The following is a 19,495-nucleotide window of genomic DNA, read 5'->3' as shown; positions in this document are numbered from 1 at the left end:
CAGGAAAGGGATGTCAGCTTAAGGAGAAGGTTAAGTAGAGTGATTTGGGAGAGGACTGTTTCACGAAGGGTCAAGGGTCAAATGGGTCTCACTGTGCTGATGTGTCAGCTGCAATGTCCCGATAATCTCCATAATGTGTACAAGAAATGATCATTCAATCTTTTAACAGGAGAATATACAATACTTTAATTAACACCTAACAAAGAGAGGAACAGGTTTTTCTGAATATATTTTTGGTTATATTTTGAATACGGTGTTTAGGTGTTCCAGGAGCTATGAAAGCAGCGAGTAAATCCTTACTTTCATAGATAAATGTCACCTTGATTTAATGTTATTAAACATTTGTATATATACATTTTGATGTATGCACTATATATACATTTGATAAATGACTGGGGGAAAACATGGTTTAAGAAACTATATATATATATATACGCTTATTCTTCTTTGATATGTGCATAAGGGAGACTGGTAGTTATCACTGAACATGGATACGAACTCTTCACTTTCAATTGCACCCTTATGTTGAATTGCAATAGCTCCCTCTATTGAATCTTGACTAAAATTACAACAGACCAGGCCAGTTTTCATCATAAGCTGTCTGTCACAATGAAATGTAGTTGCTGTTCCATGAACATTAATAGGAGGGAAATGGGTTTCAATACCTGACAAAGATGATTTTGACTTGGGATGGAGAGCTCTTGATTATGGAGGATGCATTCTGGTGACTGTGGCCATACAGGACTTGCCCATTGATCTGACAGGATACAAAAACATAGACGTATGGACGCTTGTAAATATGTGATTCAAAGCATGTCTAAAAGCCACACATCAGAAATTGAGACATGTTCTGGAACGGAGTATATATCTTCAAGGGGTCACATATCCCGCAAACTTTGTTTACAAACCCACTTGAGTTGAGAACCACAATCGATACACATCTTACCTCCAGCAGCTCATCCCCCACTTCCATACGTCCGTCCCTGCCGGCCGCCCCGTTGGGGTCTATTCCAACCACGAACACGCTCATGCGAGAGCGGTCCCTGTTCCCCGCCAGGCTGAGGCCCAGGCCTGTCTTGCCTTTCTCCAGCTCAATCATGTGCAGGACACCCGCGAGGCTGCCATAGCGCTGGATTATGTTCTCTGAAAGAAGCGGGTGAAGTCGTATAGCTGACAATACTCAGTTTTAGGTCTTGTCGCTCAGAAAGAGGGCCGCGTGTTTGGATATGGTGAGATTGGGTTTTGTGCAAAGGCACAAAATGTAAATGGTAAAAGTTCTAAATGTCAGACTGCTGAGTTTCTATCTCTTTGTCTCAATCTGGTCTCCATTGTTACCCCTCCCCTTCCCACTCCAGGCCCCCCTCCTTCCCTCTCCACCTCTCCTGTCTCTGGCATGTTAGATAGCCACTGTTCAGACCAATGGGAGCCTGTTGTTCTGGGCTCCCTGCCACTGTTGGACCATCAGTCCTGTACTAATCTCTACAATTCACCTCCCCGGGCCCAACATCATCAATCTTATCCCCGCAGGATGGGAACACACTCGCACGTACACACACACACACACACACACACACACACACTCGCCACAGTCCCAGGTGTTCAGAGGCTGGAGGTCTGTCCTTTATGCTGGTTGCCTGAGTTGAATGAGGCAGACTGTGTTACCCGTTCTCCTTGAAGCGGTGACTTCCTCCTACAGTTGACATTTGAGTGTCTGCGTTATGCTAATGAGCTCTTGTGAATCTGTGCTCCTTTCATTGCACAGGCTCTGGATGAATTCATGAGCAGGCGTGAAACCAAATGTACCTTGGAGGACATCTAGTGGCAGTTAGGGGATAAAGCATATACATTTAAATCATTTCTACATTAATGGTTACTATTGGAGGTAAAACCTCCAGGGATATATTTGCATGTCTCTATCTACACGCCGTCCTCACATGTCACATTCACACCACAAGGATTCACACAAAGCAGGATTTACTGATAATAGACTAGTGTGAAATGAAATAAACCAATGACAATTTCACCCTCAAGAAAAAAACTGAAACTGAACTCACTCCAATTGTATGCAAACTCATCCTCCACCTCCTCCTCCTCATTCTCCTCCTCTGCCTCAGCAGGTCTGCCAGGAATCTCGGTCAGCGTGTCTGTATCAGTCTCTCCCACATGGGGCACCACTGGCAGGGGGAGGACAGGGCTGGTGGGAGATGCCTTCGCCGCTTCACGCTTCACAGGCTGTCACGCCACAGACGGAGTTGAACAACGGTTTATTAGTGAAAGGTAAAGAGAGAGAAGAAGGTTGTGTCTTTGTTCTTTAAGTTTGAATCGGCTTGATGCGAGGTTTACAGAAATAGGAAGGCACATGAGCGCTGGCGATGGAATCAATAGAAGTCCTTTGCTTGGTTTACATTAACAGCTTCATCACTTTTAATAGGATATTAGTTTTAGGCTGAAAAATAATTATGTGATATGGTTCCAAATAGATGCCAGAGGCTCAAATCAGAATTAGGTTAATTGGAAAATAGCTTTATTTATAATAAAATTGTGCCAATCAAAACATAGTACATTTAATCACTTAATTATTTCTGTTGTAATTACTTATCATCAAATTAGTACTAAAAATGTAATATCCACCAATCGTGTTCACTTACCTGAAAAGTAAGAACAAGAAATCACACTTGATTACTTTTTATTTAAATACAAAAGTCTGTGGTCAAACTAGATACGGAGCTAAGAAGATCTCAAATGTGTGTTTGCCATTTATTGAGCCGTGTACCAATTCTGTTGTCTTTTTAAAAGAAGAAACAAAATGCACGAGTCAAAAAGGTCAAAACACGTTCCGATTTCACCCAAAATGCACAAAGGAAATCCAGCTGGCGAGAGATGTTAAAACATGGAAAAGTGTATGCGTGTGCAGCATGTTGGGATACATTCATGCATCATGCTGAATCAACATGTCTGCGCGAGCATACGCAGAGAGGGGAAAGCACAACACAGGGACCCACAAACCTTAAACGGGGTAGGAGTGAAAGGGTTAGTTGGGGAGAGGCGGAGGAAAAGTCTACTGTGACTGTAACCCTCCTACGGAGAAGAGACAAAGGGCAACAACTTTGCAACAGCACATTTCTGACAGATACCCACAGCTATTGACAGCATATTGAGTTCTTGGCGAAAAGTTGGAACACGAGTGTGTGTCGTTGATGTAATCGGACCCGATTCCGAGTGTGGTGAGCAACACTTCCCGAAGGTTGACAGGGGAACAAGGACGAATAGAAAACACTGATTCAAGTTGTCAGTGGAGGGTAATTGAAAACACCAACCTTGTCCTTGTTGTCCCTCGTCGTAGCTGCAGCTCTCTCCTCACCGGAGTCCGTTACCGATGACTGCGGCGCGTGAGACAGACATGGAGGTCAATTAATTTGGGTCACGTATTGTGGAGAGCATATTCATAGTACCATACAGCGGAGGATACTGTATCATGTTTAAATATCATTAATAATAACAATAACTTCATGCAAAGACAAAAGTGTTCCGAGTGGACCATATGCTGTATCGTAAAAAAACCCATCTGTTTGGAAATGATACTACTGAAGAAAGAGACACATTTTATTTTAAATAAAGAAAAACTTGAAGACGAAGGCATTTCTTAAAAAAAAAAAAAAACGAAGAAAATAAAATCTTGGCAAAACCATCGTCACTCACACAAGCACACAAAAACCACGCCGAGCTATTGATGTGTTGAGTCGAGCTTAGCCAACAGCACATGTCTGTCCAAGCTTTAACATTTCTCCACAGCGATTGAGCTTAAGGGACTTTGCCAAAAAGTCTGGTATTTTTGTTTAAAAAAAAGATTGTGCAGTTTGTCACATTATACCGTCCGGTCAAGTTGTCGTCTTCACACGGGCAGTGAGACAATTGGGAGAATGGTCGAGGGATAATTGACATCAAATTTGACTCTTAAAAGCTGGGGACAGGAAACAAATATAATGTGCTTATAGTAAAAGCTTTGACTATGATTTGGTGCAAAAGAAGGATGCAGCAAAGCCCAGAAGGAGAGGGTGTACATAAAGCAACGTACGCTAACGGATGAAGGGAAGGTATCGATTCAAAACAGGCATGCACACACATAACGTTAAGGATAGTGACAGCAACTTCATACAGAAATGCAAGTGAGATCCATTTTCTAAGTCCCTTCTAAACAGTTGCCTCTCCTGTGTTTATGACTTAAGAAGAGGAGAACATTGTTCCCACCGTCCTTATTTTCCCACTATCCCATGTAACTAGGACGAAAAGCATTCCTGTTTATTTGTGTATATTTAGAGTGTATAGAGAAATTAAAAACGTTCACCTGTTTCACAGAAGAAAAGAAAGTAACAAAGAATAGCCTGTTCTTAAGTCAGAAACACAGGGGAGAAAACTTTAAAGACCAAATGTGTTTTTCTCACTTGCCTCTCAGGGCTTCCATATGGTTTACCATAAAGGAAAATAAAAAGTTTGGTGTTTGGAACCATTAAAATAAAAATGTGTTCCAACTCATGGCGATCTCGCCTTGGGGTGGTCCATCAGCATGCAGAATGAAACTGAATAATCCGTCTTGTTTATTAACCCAAGACACCACGCAAACACACGTAGGCGTCTTCTCTCGTGCCATGCAGCTCTTTGCTAACACAATTGCACCAAGTCAAAGCAGCACAGGTCAAGGAAAGACACACCCAGACACAAGCAGGCGGACACAGGCACGGGGCAGCTTTCTAACCTGAGGGAGGGCAGGCGCTAAGTAGGTTTGATTAGTGCAGCAAAGGTTGGACCCGCGGTGGCTATTTAGCTGCAGAAAGGGCAGGGGCGGCCTCTAAGAGCAACACACAGGACCAACAGGCTGACAGCATGACGAATACTTAATATGACGGCCGAGACGTTGTGACAAAATTGAATCGGAGGCCATTCGGGAGGGAGAGAAAAAAAAAAAGGGAGGGGTGTGTTTGGAGGACAGAGGCACCTCAGGTTTTATTTAAATGAGTAACCATTAAAGCAAGCGGCTTCCTTGAGGACAGCCATTCCTCTACATCAAAAAAAAATTCAGAGCAAAGCCGCTTTCTCTGAAATACTTCCACAATATGTTTCAGAGATTCCTCCGAGCTACGTTGAGATTATTCACTGCTTACAAGAGAAGGATTTGAAACTTAAAGGGAGACAGCATGGATGTGCTATTATCCTCTCTCGGTGGAGCCCGGTAGCTGCATTTAAAAACGGCATTACTGACCTGCCCACAGCACTTAAGAGCTATCATCCAATCAAAATAATATTCTTTCAAACTGTTCAGGCCATCGTTATGAATTCCAGTGGAGCTGCAACTTGATAGTAAATTGAAAAGATGTCTTCTTCCTTTTATTTATTGTATTGAAGCAGTCTTGAGCAACATTTTGAGAGCCGCCTAGCAACACAGGTACGAATGATTTCCTTTTTTGCTCTTCTATCATTTACTTGTGGAGTTCCTTTTATATAAAATATAGAAATGGAATTTCAATAACCCGCATGGGGACATTGCATTAAGAATATAGTCTGTAGAGCTTTAACGTTACACACCTTCAGCACTGAGGTTTTCTGAAGAAGAAAAAAAAAAGAAGTATATCACCATGACGAAATAGATTTGATCATTTGCTCAGCCTTTTGATTAAAAGCGAAATTGCGGGCCACGTCATTGTTATCGTTAGATGAATCTGTGATAGAAAACTAAGCAGGAAGCCCTTTTTCTCCCAGAAGGAACCTCCAATTCCACTTTGTCTTCATTTCAACCAATGGAAACGTTATGCGTATAGATATATATCAAAGTCAAAGATGCAGTTAAAAAGAAAGACTCAGCTAACAGTTTGAGAGATGGAATGAAAGCAGAGGCAGGGGAGATAATGCAACAAAGATTAACGGGTGATGGATAGCTGATGCAACAGAAATGAGAGACAAGAGGAGAGAGAGACAGATTACCTGACATGTGCGATGTGGCATGCATGTGAAAGAGGCGGAGTCTACAGCAGGCGATGGGGCTGGCTTACATATTGACTCGGGCTGAGAAAGCAGTGCGGAGGAACATATAGATGCAAGTTTTGAGGGAACTCATAATGTCGTCACTGTAGTTAAACAAGTAGGAACACTTGACATGAGGGAATATACGCATTTGTTTTCTTGCTGCAAATCAGATTAGATTCCATTCTCATGCCTGTATCCTAAATATGAAGCTACAGCCAGCAGACGGTGAGCTTAACTGAGCATAAAGACTGGAATAGGGGGGTACAGCTAACGTTAGCTTTGCCTTGTCCAAGGCATTGATTCTATGTCACCTGGCCAATGCAAGTCCAATACTCACTCTCCTTTTAGCTCCTGGGGGAAATATCTGACTGCGTAATTAGTAGCTGCTAAATACACTAATAATACTGTTGCTGCCAACCAGTAGCCAACTTTGTCGGCGGTTTGGTGCTGGACATTTTAGCATGCAGTGGATTTCAGGGCGGATATTCATCTACTTTAAGATGCTTTTGGAGTCACCACCGTCTCATATGATTCTCCTTTTAACATGAATTCCTCCCCCTCTCGCACGTGCTACATTACATTATGAGTTGCTCCGAGGCTTAAGGGGTAACCGGAATGTGAAGGAAAGGAAGCGGGAGTATCACATGGATGACAATGCGAGTGATTGACTATGAGAGAGCTGACGCTGGAGCCAAACCAGTTGCAGCCCCAGCGGGAAACTACTTAGGCATGCTTTAAAAGCCTGAGGGCACTTTCAAACAACAAACGATGCTTTATTGATATGGTTTCAATGAGTGTTGCAATTAGAGGTTCTAATATATTTAATGTGTCACATGGGGTTTGTTAAAAGACTTCAAACAATCACATGCAAAAAACCTCACTACGGGGGTTGGCTATTTTACATCGTGGGGTTTGAAAGTGCCCTAAATGGGCTTTGCCGATTAGCCTTTACATGTCGTGAAAATGGAAGAGGAAATTGTGACCTTCAGATAATTTACTAGTTTGGCGCTATTATACAGACTTACCCTGGGCCTGTGGATAATACTCTGGACCAAGAAGGACACAGGGTTGCCCGCCCTGCGTATGGCCTCCACTGCCTCCTCGTGACTAGCATCTCTGAGATCTGCTCCATCCACCTGACAGAACATATCAGGGAAGAGACTCTCAGGTACCTGCAATCTCCAGAAAACTGGGGGTTTTTTTTTAGGATTTCAAACCCTCCGATCTCTCAAATTACAAAAAAAAAAAAAAAAGCCTTCTGATTGATTCAAATCTAAAGCTCACTAGTTCAGGCTATTTGGTCTGCGACCTGAAATGGCCTTTTTACCTCTACGATTCTGTCTCCGGTCTTCAGGGTCCCGTTCTGTCCAGCAGGACTGTCCTCCAGGATGTGCTTGATGAAGATGCCCCTCATCACCTCTCCGTTGTTCAGCCGGCTGCCCATCCCTCGGCCCCCGACGATACTGATACCCAAGGACTTGCCTGCCGCTCGGAAGAGCTCCACTCTGAGGAAAGTATACAAGCTAGATTTTTAGTTTCTCTTCAAAGCTCTACCGTAAAAAATGTTGTATGCTGGACTGAAAAAATATGATTTATTTCATCTCAGATTTCTACATTTTTAGTTTAGTTTCTTTTTGTGTCAATGCTTCAAGCTTGATCAATCATTTTTTTTCATGTAAAGTTCTGCAAACCATGCCAAAATCAGATCAGATGCGGAAATACAGCGGGTACTCACTTCCTAGGTTGGTTCCAGTTGCTATAAGCGGCACTCTCTTCTCCCTCGCCGTCTTCCCGTTCAGGGAGGCTTGGAATATCTCTAGATAGACAACAATGGAAGGAGAGTTTGGTAGAGTTCTAAAGAAAGCTCTAGAGACACAAACAATCGATAGACTTTGTTACATAACGTGGCTTAAAGGTACTCGGTGGAGGTGTTGACCACTAATAGAGCTATGTAGAGATGCTTTTAAAAGTGGGTCACTGTTTTATTTCATACTTAACCACTGATCAGCTGGTGTTAGAGGTAGTAACACGTAAAGAAGTACAAAAATTGGCGTTGCGTTGTTTAAAAAAAAAAGAAGGAAATACCACATGTTTGTAAGAGCTCACGGATACAAATAAAAAGGGCCTTGTTAAATAAGTGGACACGCAAAATGAATGATTCATGACACATGCGCGCGTATGTAATGAACCAGAATCATTCTAAATTGACAGGCATTTGTAATCAGCATACTGCTCCATTCGGTGATTCGGAGAAAGGTGTTAGAAGAGAGAAGCATCGCCCCGAAGGAAGAGCGTTAATGTACTCCATTGTAAGGTAGGACTGGGACACACTGTTTTTATAGTTGAATATTTTAATGATGACAATAATTGATGAGGATGAAAGGGCATCACTTTCATAGTTAATGCATTTGGCCAATAAATTAGTAAATCAATGATTGTAAATGTTGTCTATGAAAGCCTTTTTCAATGAGTGAGGGTTTAATATGCTATGCACCCCAGGTGTGTTTTTACATTTTCCAAGTTAGCCGAGCCTTCGTGATTTGTGCGTGCGCATTGTCAAAAGGCAGTTCTAAATGTATTCGCAAACAAATTCAGGTCAGAAAATATTTTATGAATCCTGGATTTGTGTGCAAAACATTCACATGCACGTTGTCTGTACGGACACACCCAATGTGCTTTGGTCACTCAATGTAAACATAAGTGCTTTGTGGGCACATTTTAAGTCGACCTGTTCCTAAGTGTAATCACATGACACGTTACTGACGTCGAACGTGAGGACATACTTTGGATCTGCTACTGGGACTGGAGGCGTTTCACAGAAGACATCATCTTTCGCCTGCTCTAGGCTGGCCTTGTACTCCTCCAGATACTCTGCTGGAACATATGTAATACTGAACACACATACATACACACACACACACACACACACACACACACACACACACACACAAGCAGACGCACAATCACACAAATGAGTCGGACATTTCTTAAAGCAACAACTTGGCATCCCCATTTTTAGACTTTCCATCACCTTCCTTAGTGGAAACTATGCCCCAGTTCAATAAACTCACATCGTAAATTGAGCTAAAAAAAAAGAGAGAAGAACTGGCATTCAAGTGCAAACAGGTATGAAAGCACTAAAACTACCCCCCTTTTTCCACTGAACAAAAGAGTGCAGTTATACTGAACTGTCTTGTTCCCAGAAGCATTCTGCCGATAACCAGTCACATGTTCTGACGGTTTCAAACAGATGTTTACCTTCATACATGTCTGAGCAAATCAAGTCTTCTATCACCTTCTGGGTACTAAACATGTGTCAGATCGGAAGGAGAGGCCCATCATAAATGTATGGGGGCAGATTACTAATTTGTGTTAAGAAATGACCCGAAAGAGAGCTGACAAAATCTGACAGCCATTTAAAGTCCTGTTTCCAAACAATTCAGAGTGAAGTTGATTCTCAAGGGCACAATAAACGCATATAAGTGAAGCTGACAGATCTTCAATAGACGGGTTAATTCGGTTGTTTTTTTTTGTTACATGATGGGCATGCAGACGGAGAGGAAAAGCAACCGCAGTGAAATAATGACATGGATGCAGGGAGAGATATGGCGGAGCTTAAATACCAAGGGTTAATAGAAAAACTGTGGGTTAAAAGCTGAGTAATCCAAAAGGTAACAGAGAAAACATTCAGGTAATGACTGAAGATGTTAGTCACGGATATAAAAAAGAAATGAAAAGTGAGGCAGCGAGTTTAGTCAGAACGTGGTGCAGTCAATCACGATTTATCCAGATATTTTTGTATGTATGTGTGATTTGAAATGATTTGAAATAAACGTTGGTTAATACACAGTGCAGTGGTCAACATCATCAAAATGTGAATCAACCAAATCGGAATGATATTTGGAATCCTATCTTCATCAATCACACATTGTTGTTGTTGTTGTTGTCAATGTTGCGACACTCTGTGTCTGGATAAAGCTCTTTAACAGACTGCAATGAAGCCCGGCGGCGGATGGAGAGAATGAGAGGAAGGAAACCAAAGACGGCAGCTTCTTGACGAAAAAAACACCACCAGTGTGGAAGTTAGTCATACTCACACATAAAATGGGCACAGATCGTCCTCAGGTGCACAAGCAGATCTAGAATGTGAAGAGTTGGCTTTTATGTACCGGAGCTAACAAACTGCCAAGTTTAGTTCAGCAAGCAGAACTTTTGAAACACCACATCCAATTTCCTTTTAATCTTGTTCTTTTCGAGAATGAAGAAGTCCAGTTATGGAACATAATTTTACTTTTTGCTACTCACTGAATCCCACTTCTAGCTGCATTTCAAGCATTGATTTGAGTTTGGGAAAACTTTTCGAGGTTTGGTTACGTTGCGACTTTAACATACCTCTTTAACATCAGCCAGTTATTTAAAAATCATACTCATCTAAAATATCATAACTTAATTACATCAACATGTATGTATGTTTTTCTTGTTTGTCTGACACTCCAGACACACACATGTATGTGCACAAGCACTGAAAAAGTCTGTTTCATGTCCCCTTTAATCAACCCTGATGTAATTGAGGTTGGACCTTGAGGTCCACCTGTGCAGGGAGAATACAGGGCAGCTCTATCGGACACTAAAAGTGACAAACTGGTATGTAATGTAACGGACAATAATATAGTATCCTTGTAGCAAGGGTGTTAAACAACTGCATTGTGAAGAGGAAACAATGATGCAATCACACCAGCGGCGTCGAGGCATCAGTGACAATCGAACTAAGAAGGTAATCTTTAAATCACAGTTTGATCTATGTTGTACTGTACTACTATTCATTTGGGCAACATTCAAACACAACATCAAACATACATTTCAGAGTTTAGACTTGATGTGTTTTACATTTAAAAAAAAGAAAATAAATTGCGGTAATGTTTTACCAAGAAAAGTCTTAATATTGGTTCAATAATACAGTATGTGTAACCATGTGTGGCCAGTGCTTACCCCAGGTCTGGTCCAATGAGAGAGTGGCGTCTGAGCATGGAGCGAGCCTGAGCATTGGTCATGTTGGCCGTGGGCTCTCCGTTGATGGCCAGGATGAGATCACCGACACCCAGACGTCCATCACGGCTGATGGATCCACCGTGGATGATACTGCGGATCAGCATTCCCAAACCATCTTTCATGGCGCTCACGGTCATTCCTTTGAGGTATATTATAAGAAACTGTTACACGCGAAAAACATTTGGATTTGGAAATAGATTTAATAATAAACGGTCTAAAAATTTGACATTGATGAACAATCACTGATAAGTGAGCTCCTTTAAGTTAAGATCAAAACCTCAGTGCCACCAATCAACATGTTATGACTGATTATTACGAATGAAAAGGTACCCTTATTTAAAATTAATCTGATTCACAATCGGGTTATCAGTTCAGACACCTTCCTCTTATCTCAGCAAATTATCGTACAGTCATATTATTTCTCAAATATGGGTTTCAATATATTGTCAGTGGAGTGACTTCAGAATGTGGCATCATATTTTTGGAGACTATTTTTGGAAATCTAAAACTGACAAACTTGCACAATGTAAAAGGATTATTTTGCAAATATCATAAGGAATAACATCACATGTCCTATTTAGAAGTGGAATTTGGTTTTGAAGTCCACATGGTAAAGAGATTAATAAAACAAAATGTATTATGAAAACATTTTGAATTCAGCACGATATAAACACCTTCAAAGAGTACTAAAAAAGCAAAAGGATGCACGGCTTTCAAGGAGGAACTGGAAATTCTAAACAGTGTCTTCATAACTCCTTTGTGCAGAAGCTAAAACTATAAAAGTATTCTCTGAGCCGGTGGCAGCCCCATGGGTAGGTTTTGAAATGGAAATACCCCGTATAGCAATGAAATTACCCTTTCAGACTGAGAAACAAATCGGTTCTATCATTTTGCTTCAAATCTGGCATTTATAAAAAATGACGCAAAAGTAAAGGCCAACACGCCTTTCAAGTCCAGCAACCTCATTTACACTTCTGTGAAGGATGAGGGAAAAATAAATAAAAGAACAAATCAAAGAATGTGAAGAAATTAACACAAACCTAGGCTGGAGTTGCCCTTGACAACTGTGATAGTCCTTTCAAAATTGCTCCCCGAGGTCAGTACTTCTTTGTCACCGGCTTCTGCTGATTCTTTCACACCACCCTCCTTGCCCTTGAGGGTGATAATTCAACACAGTTATTCATCAAAGTAAATTAAAATGTTGGGCCGGATTCCAAACAAAGAAGCGGTCTCTAGAGAAAAAGGCAGGTGCAGCTGATTGGCTGTGGGAATGAACTGCAAACAGGGCTTAGAACTTTGCGGATATAATGCTTGCAATGAGTCTCACGTCTGACTGGGGAGAAGTTAGATGTCACCTGGAGAAATTCTATTTCAAAGAAGATCAAGGATGATTATTAAGTTGCGTTTGGAATGCACCTCGACACATCAGTGATGTTCACAGCATGCCAATCAATTACACTCATTCATCCGCTAAACGGAGCACTATTTGCTCATCTTATTCTTTCCTCCGAGCCAATATTATACATGAAATCCTCCAGATCTATAGCTTGTTATTAGACGATTATTTTTACCTTCAAGATCTTCATATCTCCAATATCTTCAAAAGACATGGGTGGCTCCTTCTGATCGTGAACGTACTCCACAGGTTCATCTGAGACAGCTGACCTCGTCCCTATTTCAGCCAATGGACTGGAGGACTTTGAGCTCTCCGCTGGTTCTTCTTGTGTTGAGTGCTGTGCCAGAAACTGATCCGAACTGCTTAATATGGCCTTAAAAGTCGGGTTACGACCTCTCAAACGCGGAGGAGTGAGAGAGGCCGGCCTCTCCGGGGAGAACGCTTGTGTGTCGTCCGCGAGGCCGGACGGCGTCGCAAAGCAGGGATGCTCATCCAACAAGTCCAGGCGAGCTGTCAGCTAGGGTAACACAAAGCAGAGCAGCTGAATGAACGTTCCGCTGTGATAGTTAGACAATTGCCCAACGGGGGGAATTCATCTTGCTCATTCGCCATCCCGCACTCCTCGTAATGAGCCATTGAAAAGCCATCAGTGGCCAATAGAGAGGAGTGGAAATTACTGGTGATCTTGAGCTTGCCATGCACAAAATGTGGTTTTATTGTAACAGCATTTAAGACTTTATTGACCGGATTGAGTAGTGATGAATCTCAGCAAGCACTTCCCTTTGGGAGCCAGATAAGAGAAGTATAAATCTTCTTTTTTTTTTACGTTTAAATATGCAAATACGTAATACAAGTGGGGCTCAATAAAGCAGACAGGAGAAATGGTACAGTAGAACAAGAAATAGGATCATTTTAATAAGGTAGAGCTATAAATCAGGGGTGAACTGGTCTGTGGCAACTAAAAAGGTATTCAACTATTCCTGTAGAGATATTATTAAATAGAACATACATTTACAGGCAAGAGAGATATGTGTGTATGTTTAAGTTAGGAATCACTGTATTATAGTATAGTATATGTGATGTCTCTAGTAGATGCACACCATTTAAATGTGTAAATCACTCTACCGTACGAATAAGACAGTTTCCTCAAACATTCCAAGAATTTGACACATGACATTAATGAATTACCATTAAAAACTATTCAAACATCAAACTTTGACTTTTACACTCAAGGCATATCCAGATAAAGCTTGAGATGCCATTAAATCCATGATCTTTTTCAAAATATCTTTGAAAATTAAAATATTTCATAGCAAGAAATTATATTATTGGTCTGGTTTGCTCTGGGAAATGTATTTAATCGGTTGCATTATTTCAAAAGGGCACAGTCTCATCGGCAGAGGTTACACTAGAGTGCCTTTTAAACATACTTCAAATAGAGTTTTCTTTGTTCTCGAACAAAACAACCAATGCATGAGCGCATGGATGAGTCTCTTTTAGAGTGGTTCCAAGTAGCACAACTGTCATCTATCGAGTGGCTTGGAGGCGGCTAGGAGGACTCACTCCTTTCATCTTGAACAACCAGTTGACCTTTTATAGGTATGGACCAGGTCTCTCTCGCTCTCTCCTGAGAGCGAGAGAGACCTGGTCCATACCTCTCTGTTCTTTAAGGGGAACAGAGAGGGCGCTTTAAGGGTAAGAAATGGTTCCTCGTCACAAGAAGACTGAGCTGTCTGACCTCATACAAACATTTGAAATCTGTTTTGTGAAATCCCCCAGTACCATAAAATGCCCCACGTTGTCCTGGTCCATGTCTGTCCCTCTAGGCTGCCCTGTTAAAGTAAACATTTCTTAGCAAGGCCCTACAAATAAGATCAGCTGTGACCTTTTGGAGGAAAAAAAAAGTTTGTGTGGTCCTTGCTCTTCTTTGTTTATTTTCCTTAATACTTCAATAACCCTTTGGGGAGTTGCTGCTGCTCGTGGGCAGCCAGAACAACTAAAGCAGCCAAAGCTACAACCCCCCCCCCCCGATAGAACAACAAATAATGTTGTTTCTTTGCCTTAACAAAGAAACAACATTTCTCATGACATTTTGACTCTCGATAGCAAAAGAAAAAAAGAATAATGACGACACGCAGTATTGTTCCTGTGACAAAGGGCAATGACTGTTGCTTACCTTGGGCGTGGATGAGTGCAGGTAATCCAGGTCTGCACTACAGCGGCTTCCATGAAGAGCAATCATGGATGCCTGAAAAGTGTCGTCCTCTATCCCAGAGTAAGTAAGATCTAACACCTTTTCATCTGACAGGTCCGCGTCGCTGGTGTCAATCTGTGATAATGAACGGAAGTAGTGTAACCAACTGGGACACGGAACCGGCCTTAATTATTGATCAATTTGGTGCACAACTTCTATAACTACAAAGTACAACATATATGTATCCCTTAATTACTCCCTTAATCTATTTGTCAGTATAATGCTTATATAAGATAACTTTATGCATGACTACAAACAAACAGACCTCTCTTGGTCAAATTAGGCAGAAGCAAATATTACATGTTAAGTACAATCTGTTTTCCACTTGTTTTCCCAAAAGCTAACTAACCAATGCAGGCTCTGCTCGGTAAACGATGCCCTCAGTCAGTCCTTCTTCCTCTCCTTCTTCAACCCAAATATTTATGAAGTCAAATGAATGGATGGTGGATGATGGAGTAATTTCCTGCTCACCATATGGGTGTGGAGAGTGGGAATATCCACATATTCCCTAAGAAAGTGGAGAAATTCTTTCAGTGTCTCCAGCTTCATGTAATTTGATTTTTGATTTTTCTTTCTTTTTTTGTGTGACCAAATCAAGTACAAATAAATTAGTATGAAATGAAAATGGTGTTAGATGTTAGAAGTTACTAAGATACACTTGTTATAGAGACCAATATTGATCTTGGTGCACAAGTGTTCAAACAGAGAAATAGCTCCAAACGGCACATTCATGACTCTCTTTGAAGTCATTCTTGAAAGAAAATATGTTTTTTTTATATTGATTTCATAAAGCATGCAGCCTCGGCAAATATAAGAAAACCAAGAATGCATACTCTCAGACTCAATTCTGAGTGGCAATACCCCAAAATACACCTCGGAGGTACATTCCACATCCTGCCAGAGAGTTGGATTATTCCACAGAGGCTTCCTACAGCTGTGTAATCCAGCTAACCTTGGCAGCCCAGATGTGTCACCGTGTAATCCAACCGCAAATTCAATACAAGAGAAATGTAGCTCTCGAGCTGGAAAAAAAAACGCAAGCAGCTTTGCAGAGAGAAACATCCCGTCAGGTGCCTGGAGCGATGAACATGCCGTTGGACCCACCCAATATTTTGACAGGTGCCCCAGTGTGTTAAAATGTACAAGAGGTTATGTGCTTTTGGAAAATCCAATAACATAATATATGAAACAAAGAGCGCAGGGCTTTTCAGGCTGGTCGCCTCCTCTGAATGAGCAGCGGGTTGAATGCTACACCATGCAGCTCTTTTTCCTTTATGAAAAATGCATGCACTCGTAAAATGAACCCTCTTGACTAGATGCTAAGTCATATGATACAGAGACAACTTGACTGACAACCTCAAATACACACAGTAAAAAAAAAAAAATCCCCCACATGCTGAAAAATGTAACCGAAGAAATTATAAAACTTGTGGTAACCCCAACTGATAGGCATACAAATACAAAATGCTATGGTTGATGCTTACAGGCAGGGGTTTGGCAACTCCTATCTGGACTGTGCCGAGGTTGGCTCCCTTCAGGGCCTGGACAGCGTCCTCCAAGCTGGCGTTCTCTAGGTTGGTGGCGTTAACATACATGAGTCGGTCTCCTGGCAACAGTCTGCCATCCTGTTCGGCCACGCCGCTGGGCACCAGAGAGCGAATCACGATCACCGTCTTGGCGGGGTCCAGTGGGTCCTGTGGCAAGCCGGTCCAGAAAAATTGTGATGATGCCAAAAGGTAAACTATCACAGTCTTAAAACGTATATGGGAATTTAATGTATTTGGTTAGTAATATATTTTAGCCGATGTTCCACAAGCAATACAAAGGCTTAAATAAGTACGGTAAGCGTAATACAGTATGTTCTTTTTTCAGTGGAGATACCTGTATGACGATCAGAAGGAGTATTTTAATGTAGATGGAAAATACAGTACTCCAAAATGTCATCAGATTATGACTTTAAATGTTACGTATTGCTTTCCTTGTGACATCATTTACGGCTCCATATGTTTATGATGGAAACAAATACAACATCTATAAAGGTATCAATATGTTGTAAAATAGTACCACATACAACAGCTATTAAAGTGACAACAAAATTATAAATTACAACGTTAAATCCCAGGAAGATTTCCCACCTGGTAGTCCAGAATGCTGAATCCCAATCCCCCTTCTCCCTTTTCAAGCTCGATGTTCTGGAGCTCCAATTCCCACATAGCCAAAGGAGATCCTATCGCCTCCTCTGTCACATTATCCTGTGTCGCTGCCGCTACATTCTCCTCTGAGTCTTCAGCAACCAGTGCGCTGCTCGGGTCTATTTGTTTCTGCAGAGCAAAATCCCAAAATCTCTATGTAACAGCATGCCTTCGTCACTTTAACTCCCAACCCCATAGCCTGCTACCCCCTAGTTGTGTCTCTGGCTCAGGTTACTGGCAGTAGATAAAAGGGAAATATCTTTGGGATGCCCGGGCCTTAGTACATTATAACAGATAAAGCTGGAAAGATGAAAACCCCGTCCCCAAAGGGAAGCTGCTTTTGATGTCTCATATCTCGAGTAAATGTTGCTGGCTGCTGCTGCTGCTGCTGCTGCTGATGATGAGGTTTGACTAGAATTGGTGTTAATAAACTTGGAGCCTCCCCTGTGTTTTGTCTTTATCCACCGTCGTTGACAATGTGGAAAGCCAATGGAGTGATTGACACACCGGCTAAGCTAATAACAGTTGATGGGTTATAACGGAGGGGGACTTTAGTGAGTATTGCTCCCTAATCATACTCCCTTGTTAATTTGCAAGATTAACAATAACATTTTTCATGATTCACATAACTGCATTTCGAGGGGATGCAGGGAGTTTCCATACCTACTTGTATGCATCATCTGCTGCAATAACCTGCATTATTATAGCCTTGAGCTCATTCAGTCCCTTGCTCAAAGATTATTTCTTAACAATACTTGACAAATTCTATGCAATGATGAGTTATGAAAGTCTAACAATGTACATTTAAAAAAGAATACATTTGCTATAGTTCAGCAGTGCAAATGCAATACCTTTAACTCTGATGTTGATTCTGGTTGGACAGCTTCCACGTCAGACTGCAGGTGAGGGGCGGGCCGACAGCATGTCATGTTTACGCAAAGTGGAAGCTCCTTCAAGATTCTGACTACTTCCTTGTGGGTTTCACCAATCAGGGGTAAGCCATTGACCTACAAAAGGAGAGCCTAATATTAGCTCCAGTCAATACTTAATAAGCGGCGTTCATTCATTTTATTTATTTTTTCTTGTTGGCAAACCGTTGCCTGTTTACACATCCTGCAGGCACTGAGCAACATTAACATTCATATGGAGTCATGTCTCTAGCCATGAGCTCTGGTATGTGTATATGTCGTATATCAAAGTATTTATCAGTGTTAATGGCAGACACAATATGAAAATGTCTACACTGTTGATAATGAAATGCTCCCTTTCATTCCGGGGCCACACACCTCCAGCAGTTCATCTCCACTGAACAGCTTGCCACAGCGACCAACAGGTCCCTCAGGCAGAACAGAGCGGATGTAATGATGCCCACTGTTGGCTTCGAGACTTATGCCCAGTCCACTGCTCTCACTATACTTCTCCACCTGAGCCACCTGTTGTGAAAACAAGAAATCACATTTCAGCTAGCACATTAAACAAATTGTGTTCATGACTCAACTCAATGTGGTTTGACGACGAAGGTCGTCCTTCTTGTCTAGAGACCAGTTTGCGAATCAAATGCCCAGGAACCAAGTTCTGGGAAGTACATTTTGATGCTTCACTTACTACAACTTCATTACTTGGACCCAGAATGTCTTGCCACTTCTTCATTAGATCTTCCTCTTCAAAGGGTGTTAGTTCCATCCCTTGGATAACAAGACAAAAGCATGGATACACTAAACGACATAAAAAAGCAAGTTTGCCATAAATGATCCAACAGCCGCAGTGTTTATGTTGTCTTCAAGTTCAAACCTTTTGAAACAAAAACTTTTATCTGTGCTTATTAAAAGAAATGTTCAAACTTCTGCATCCATCTCAGTGTTACCTCACTGTGTGTTGTAGTCTGTGTGTTCCTGACGACAATAAACCCTTATCTGTCACATGTGTGCCCAGTATCTCTGCTGGTGTACTTAGAGGAATCCCTGCCGCCGAGCCCTTACCATCTTTGTCTTCTGTAAGCTGATCCGCGGCTGGGCTGACATCAGATCCTTCACTCTTTTCATCTGTGGTGACTGTAAGAGCACGATGAAAAAACTAAACAAATATACGATATATATATATATATATATATATATATATATATATATATATATATATATATATATATATATATATATATATCAGGAACATATTTGAAAATGTGATACTCGTTCTCTTTGAAACAAAGACCCGTCGATCTAATTTCCTTCTTGGTCTAGAAAGGATATACATTGTCCTGCTGATGTTATCCATAATGGCAGACTCTAAACATACTTCAAATACCTATTTAATGACCCTGGTATGTTTTTTACAACTTAATGCCACGGTTTATGTCTTTGGAGTTCCAAAGGGCACCGAAGTGGTCGCCCATGAAATTACTCCACACTGTTCCCCGGCACCTTTTTAAGTGCAAACAAATCGCAACACTGACTTGACAACAATTTAAGTGAGTCGTTAATTTCTTCCGTTTATCTATTTATTAAATGACCCATTACCAGTTTGTCCATCAAACGTGTGACATCATGCCCAGCGAATTAGCTCAAATGTATTCTTACTCATCAAACTATT

At 41.4% G+C, this 19,495-nt stretch overlaps 1 protein-coding gene across 1 annotated transcript in view; it reads right to left on the bottom strand.

The window, feature by feature from the left end:
- LOC117747995 (multiple PDZ domain protein) overlaps positions 1-19,495 on the bottom strand; it is a 43,680-nt gene that overhangs the window by 10,765 nt on the left and 13,420 nt on the right. The window contains exons 12-30 of the mRNA XM_034557563.1: positions 18,889-18,960; positions 18,515-18,594; positions 18,196-18,342; positions 17,761-17,916; positions 16,853-17,038; positions 16,202-16,411; positions 14,640-14,792; positions 12,639-12,980; positions 12,108-12,219; positions 11,008-11,206; positions 10,116-10,157; positions 8,802-8,909; positions 7,754-7,834; positions 7,346-7,523; positions 7,044-7,154; positions 3,318-3,380; positions 2,055-2,232; positions 947-1,143; positions 666-757 (exon numbers count right to left, since the gene is read on the bottom strand). Coding sequence (XP_034413454.1) covers positions 666-757; positions 947-1,143; positions 2,055-2,232; positions 3,318-3,380; positions 7,044-7,154; positions 7,346-7,523; positions 7,754-7,834; positions 8,802-8,909; positions 10,116-10,157; positions 11,008-11,206; positions 12,108-12,219; positions 12,639-12,980; positions 14,640-14,792; positions 16,202-16,411; positions 16,853-17,038; positions 17,761-17,916; positions 18,196-18,342; positions 18,515-18,594; positions 18,889-18,960 — 2,707 coding nt within the window. The remainder of the gene's footprint in view (positions 1-665; positions 758-946; positions 1,144-2,054; positions 2,233-3,317; positions 3,381-7,043; positions 7,155-7,345; positions 7,524-7,753; positions 7,835-8,801; positions 8,910-10,115; positions 10,158-11,007; positions 11,207-12,107; positions 12,220-12,638; positions 12,981-14,639; positions 14,793-16,201; positions 16,412-16,852; positions 17,039-17,760; positions 17,917-18,195; positions 18,343-18,514; positions 18,595-18,888; positions 18,961-19,495) is intronic.

Source organism: Cyclopterus lumpus, chromosome 18, assembly GCF_009769545.1.
Source record: "Cyclopterus lumpus isolate fCycLum1 chromosome 18, fCycLum1.pri, whole genome shotgun sequence".
NCBI classification, from domain to species: Eukaryota; Metazoa; Chordata; class Actinopteri; order Perciformes; family Cyclopteridae; genus Cyclopterus; species Cyclopterus lumpus.
This window is presented reverse-complemented; position numbering and strand designations above follow the sequence as displayed.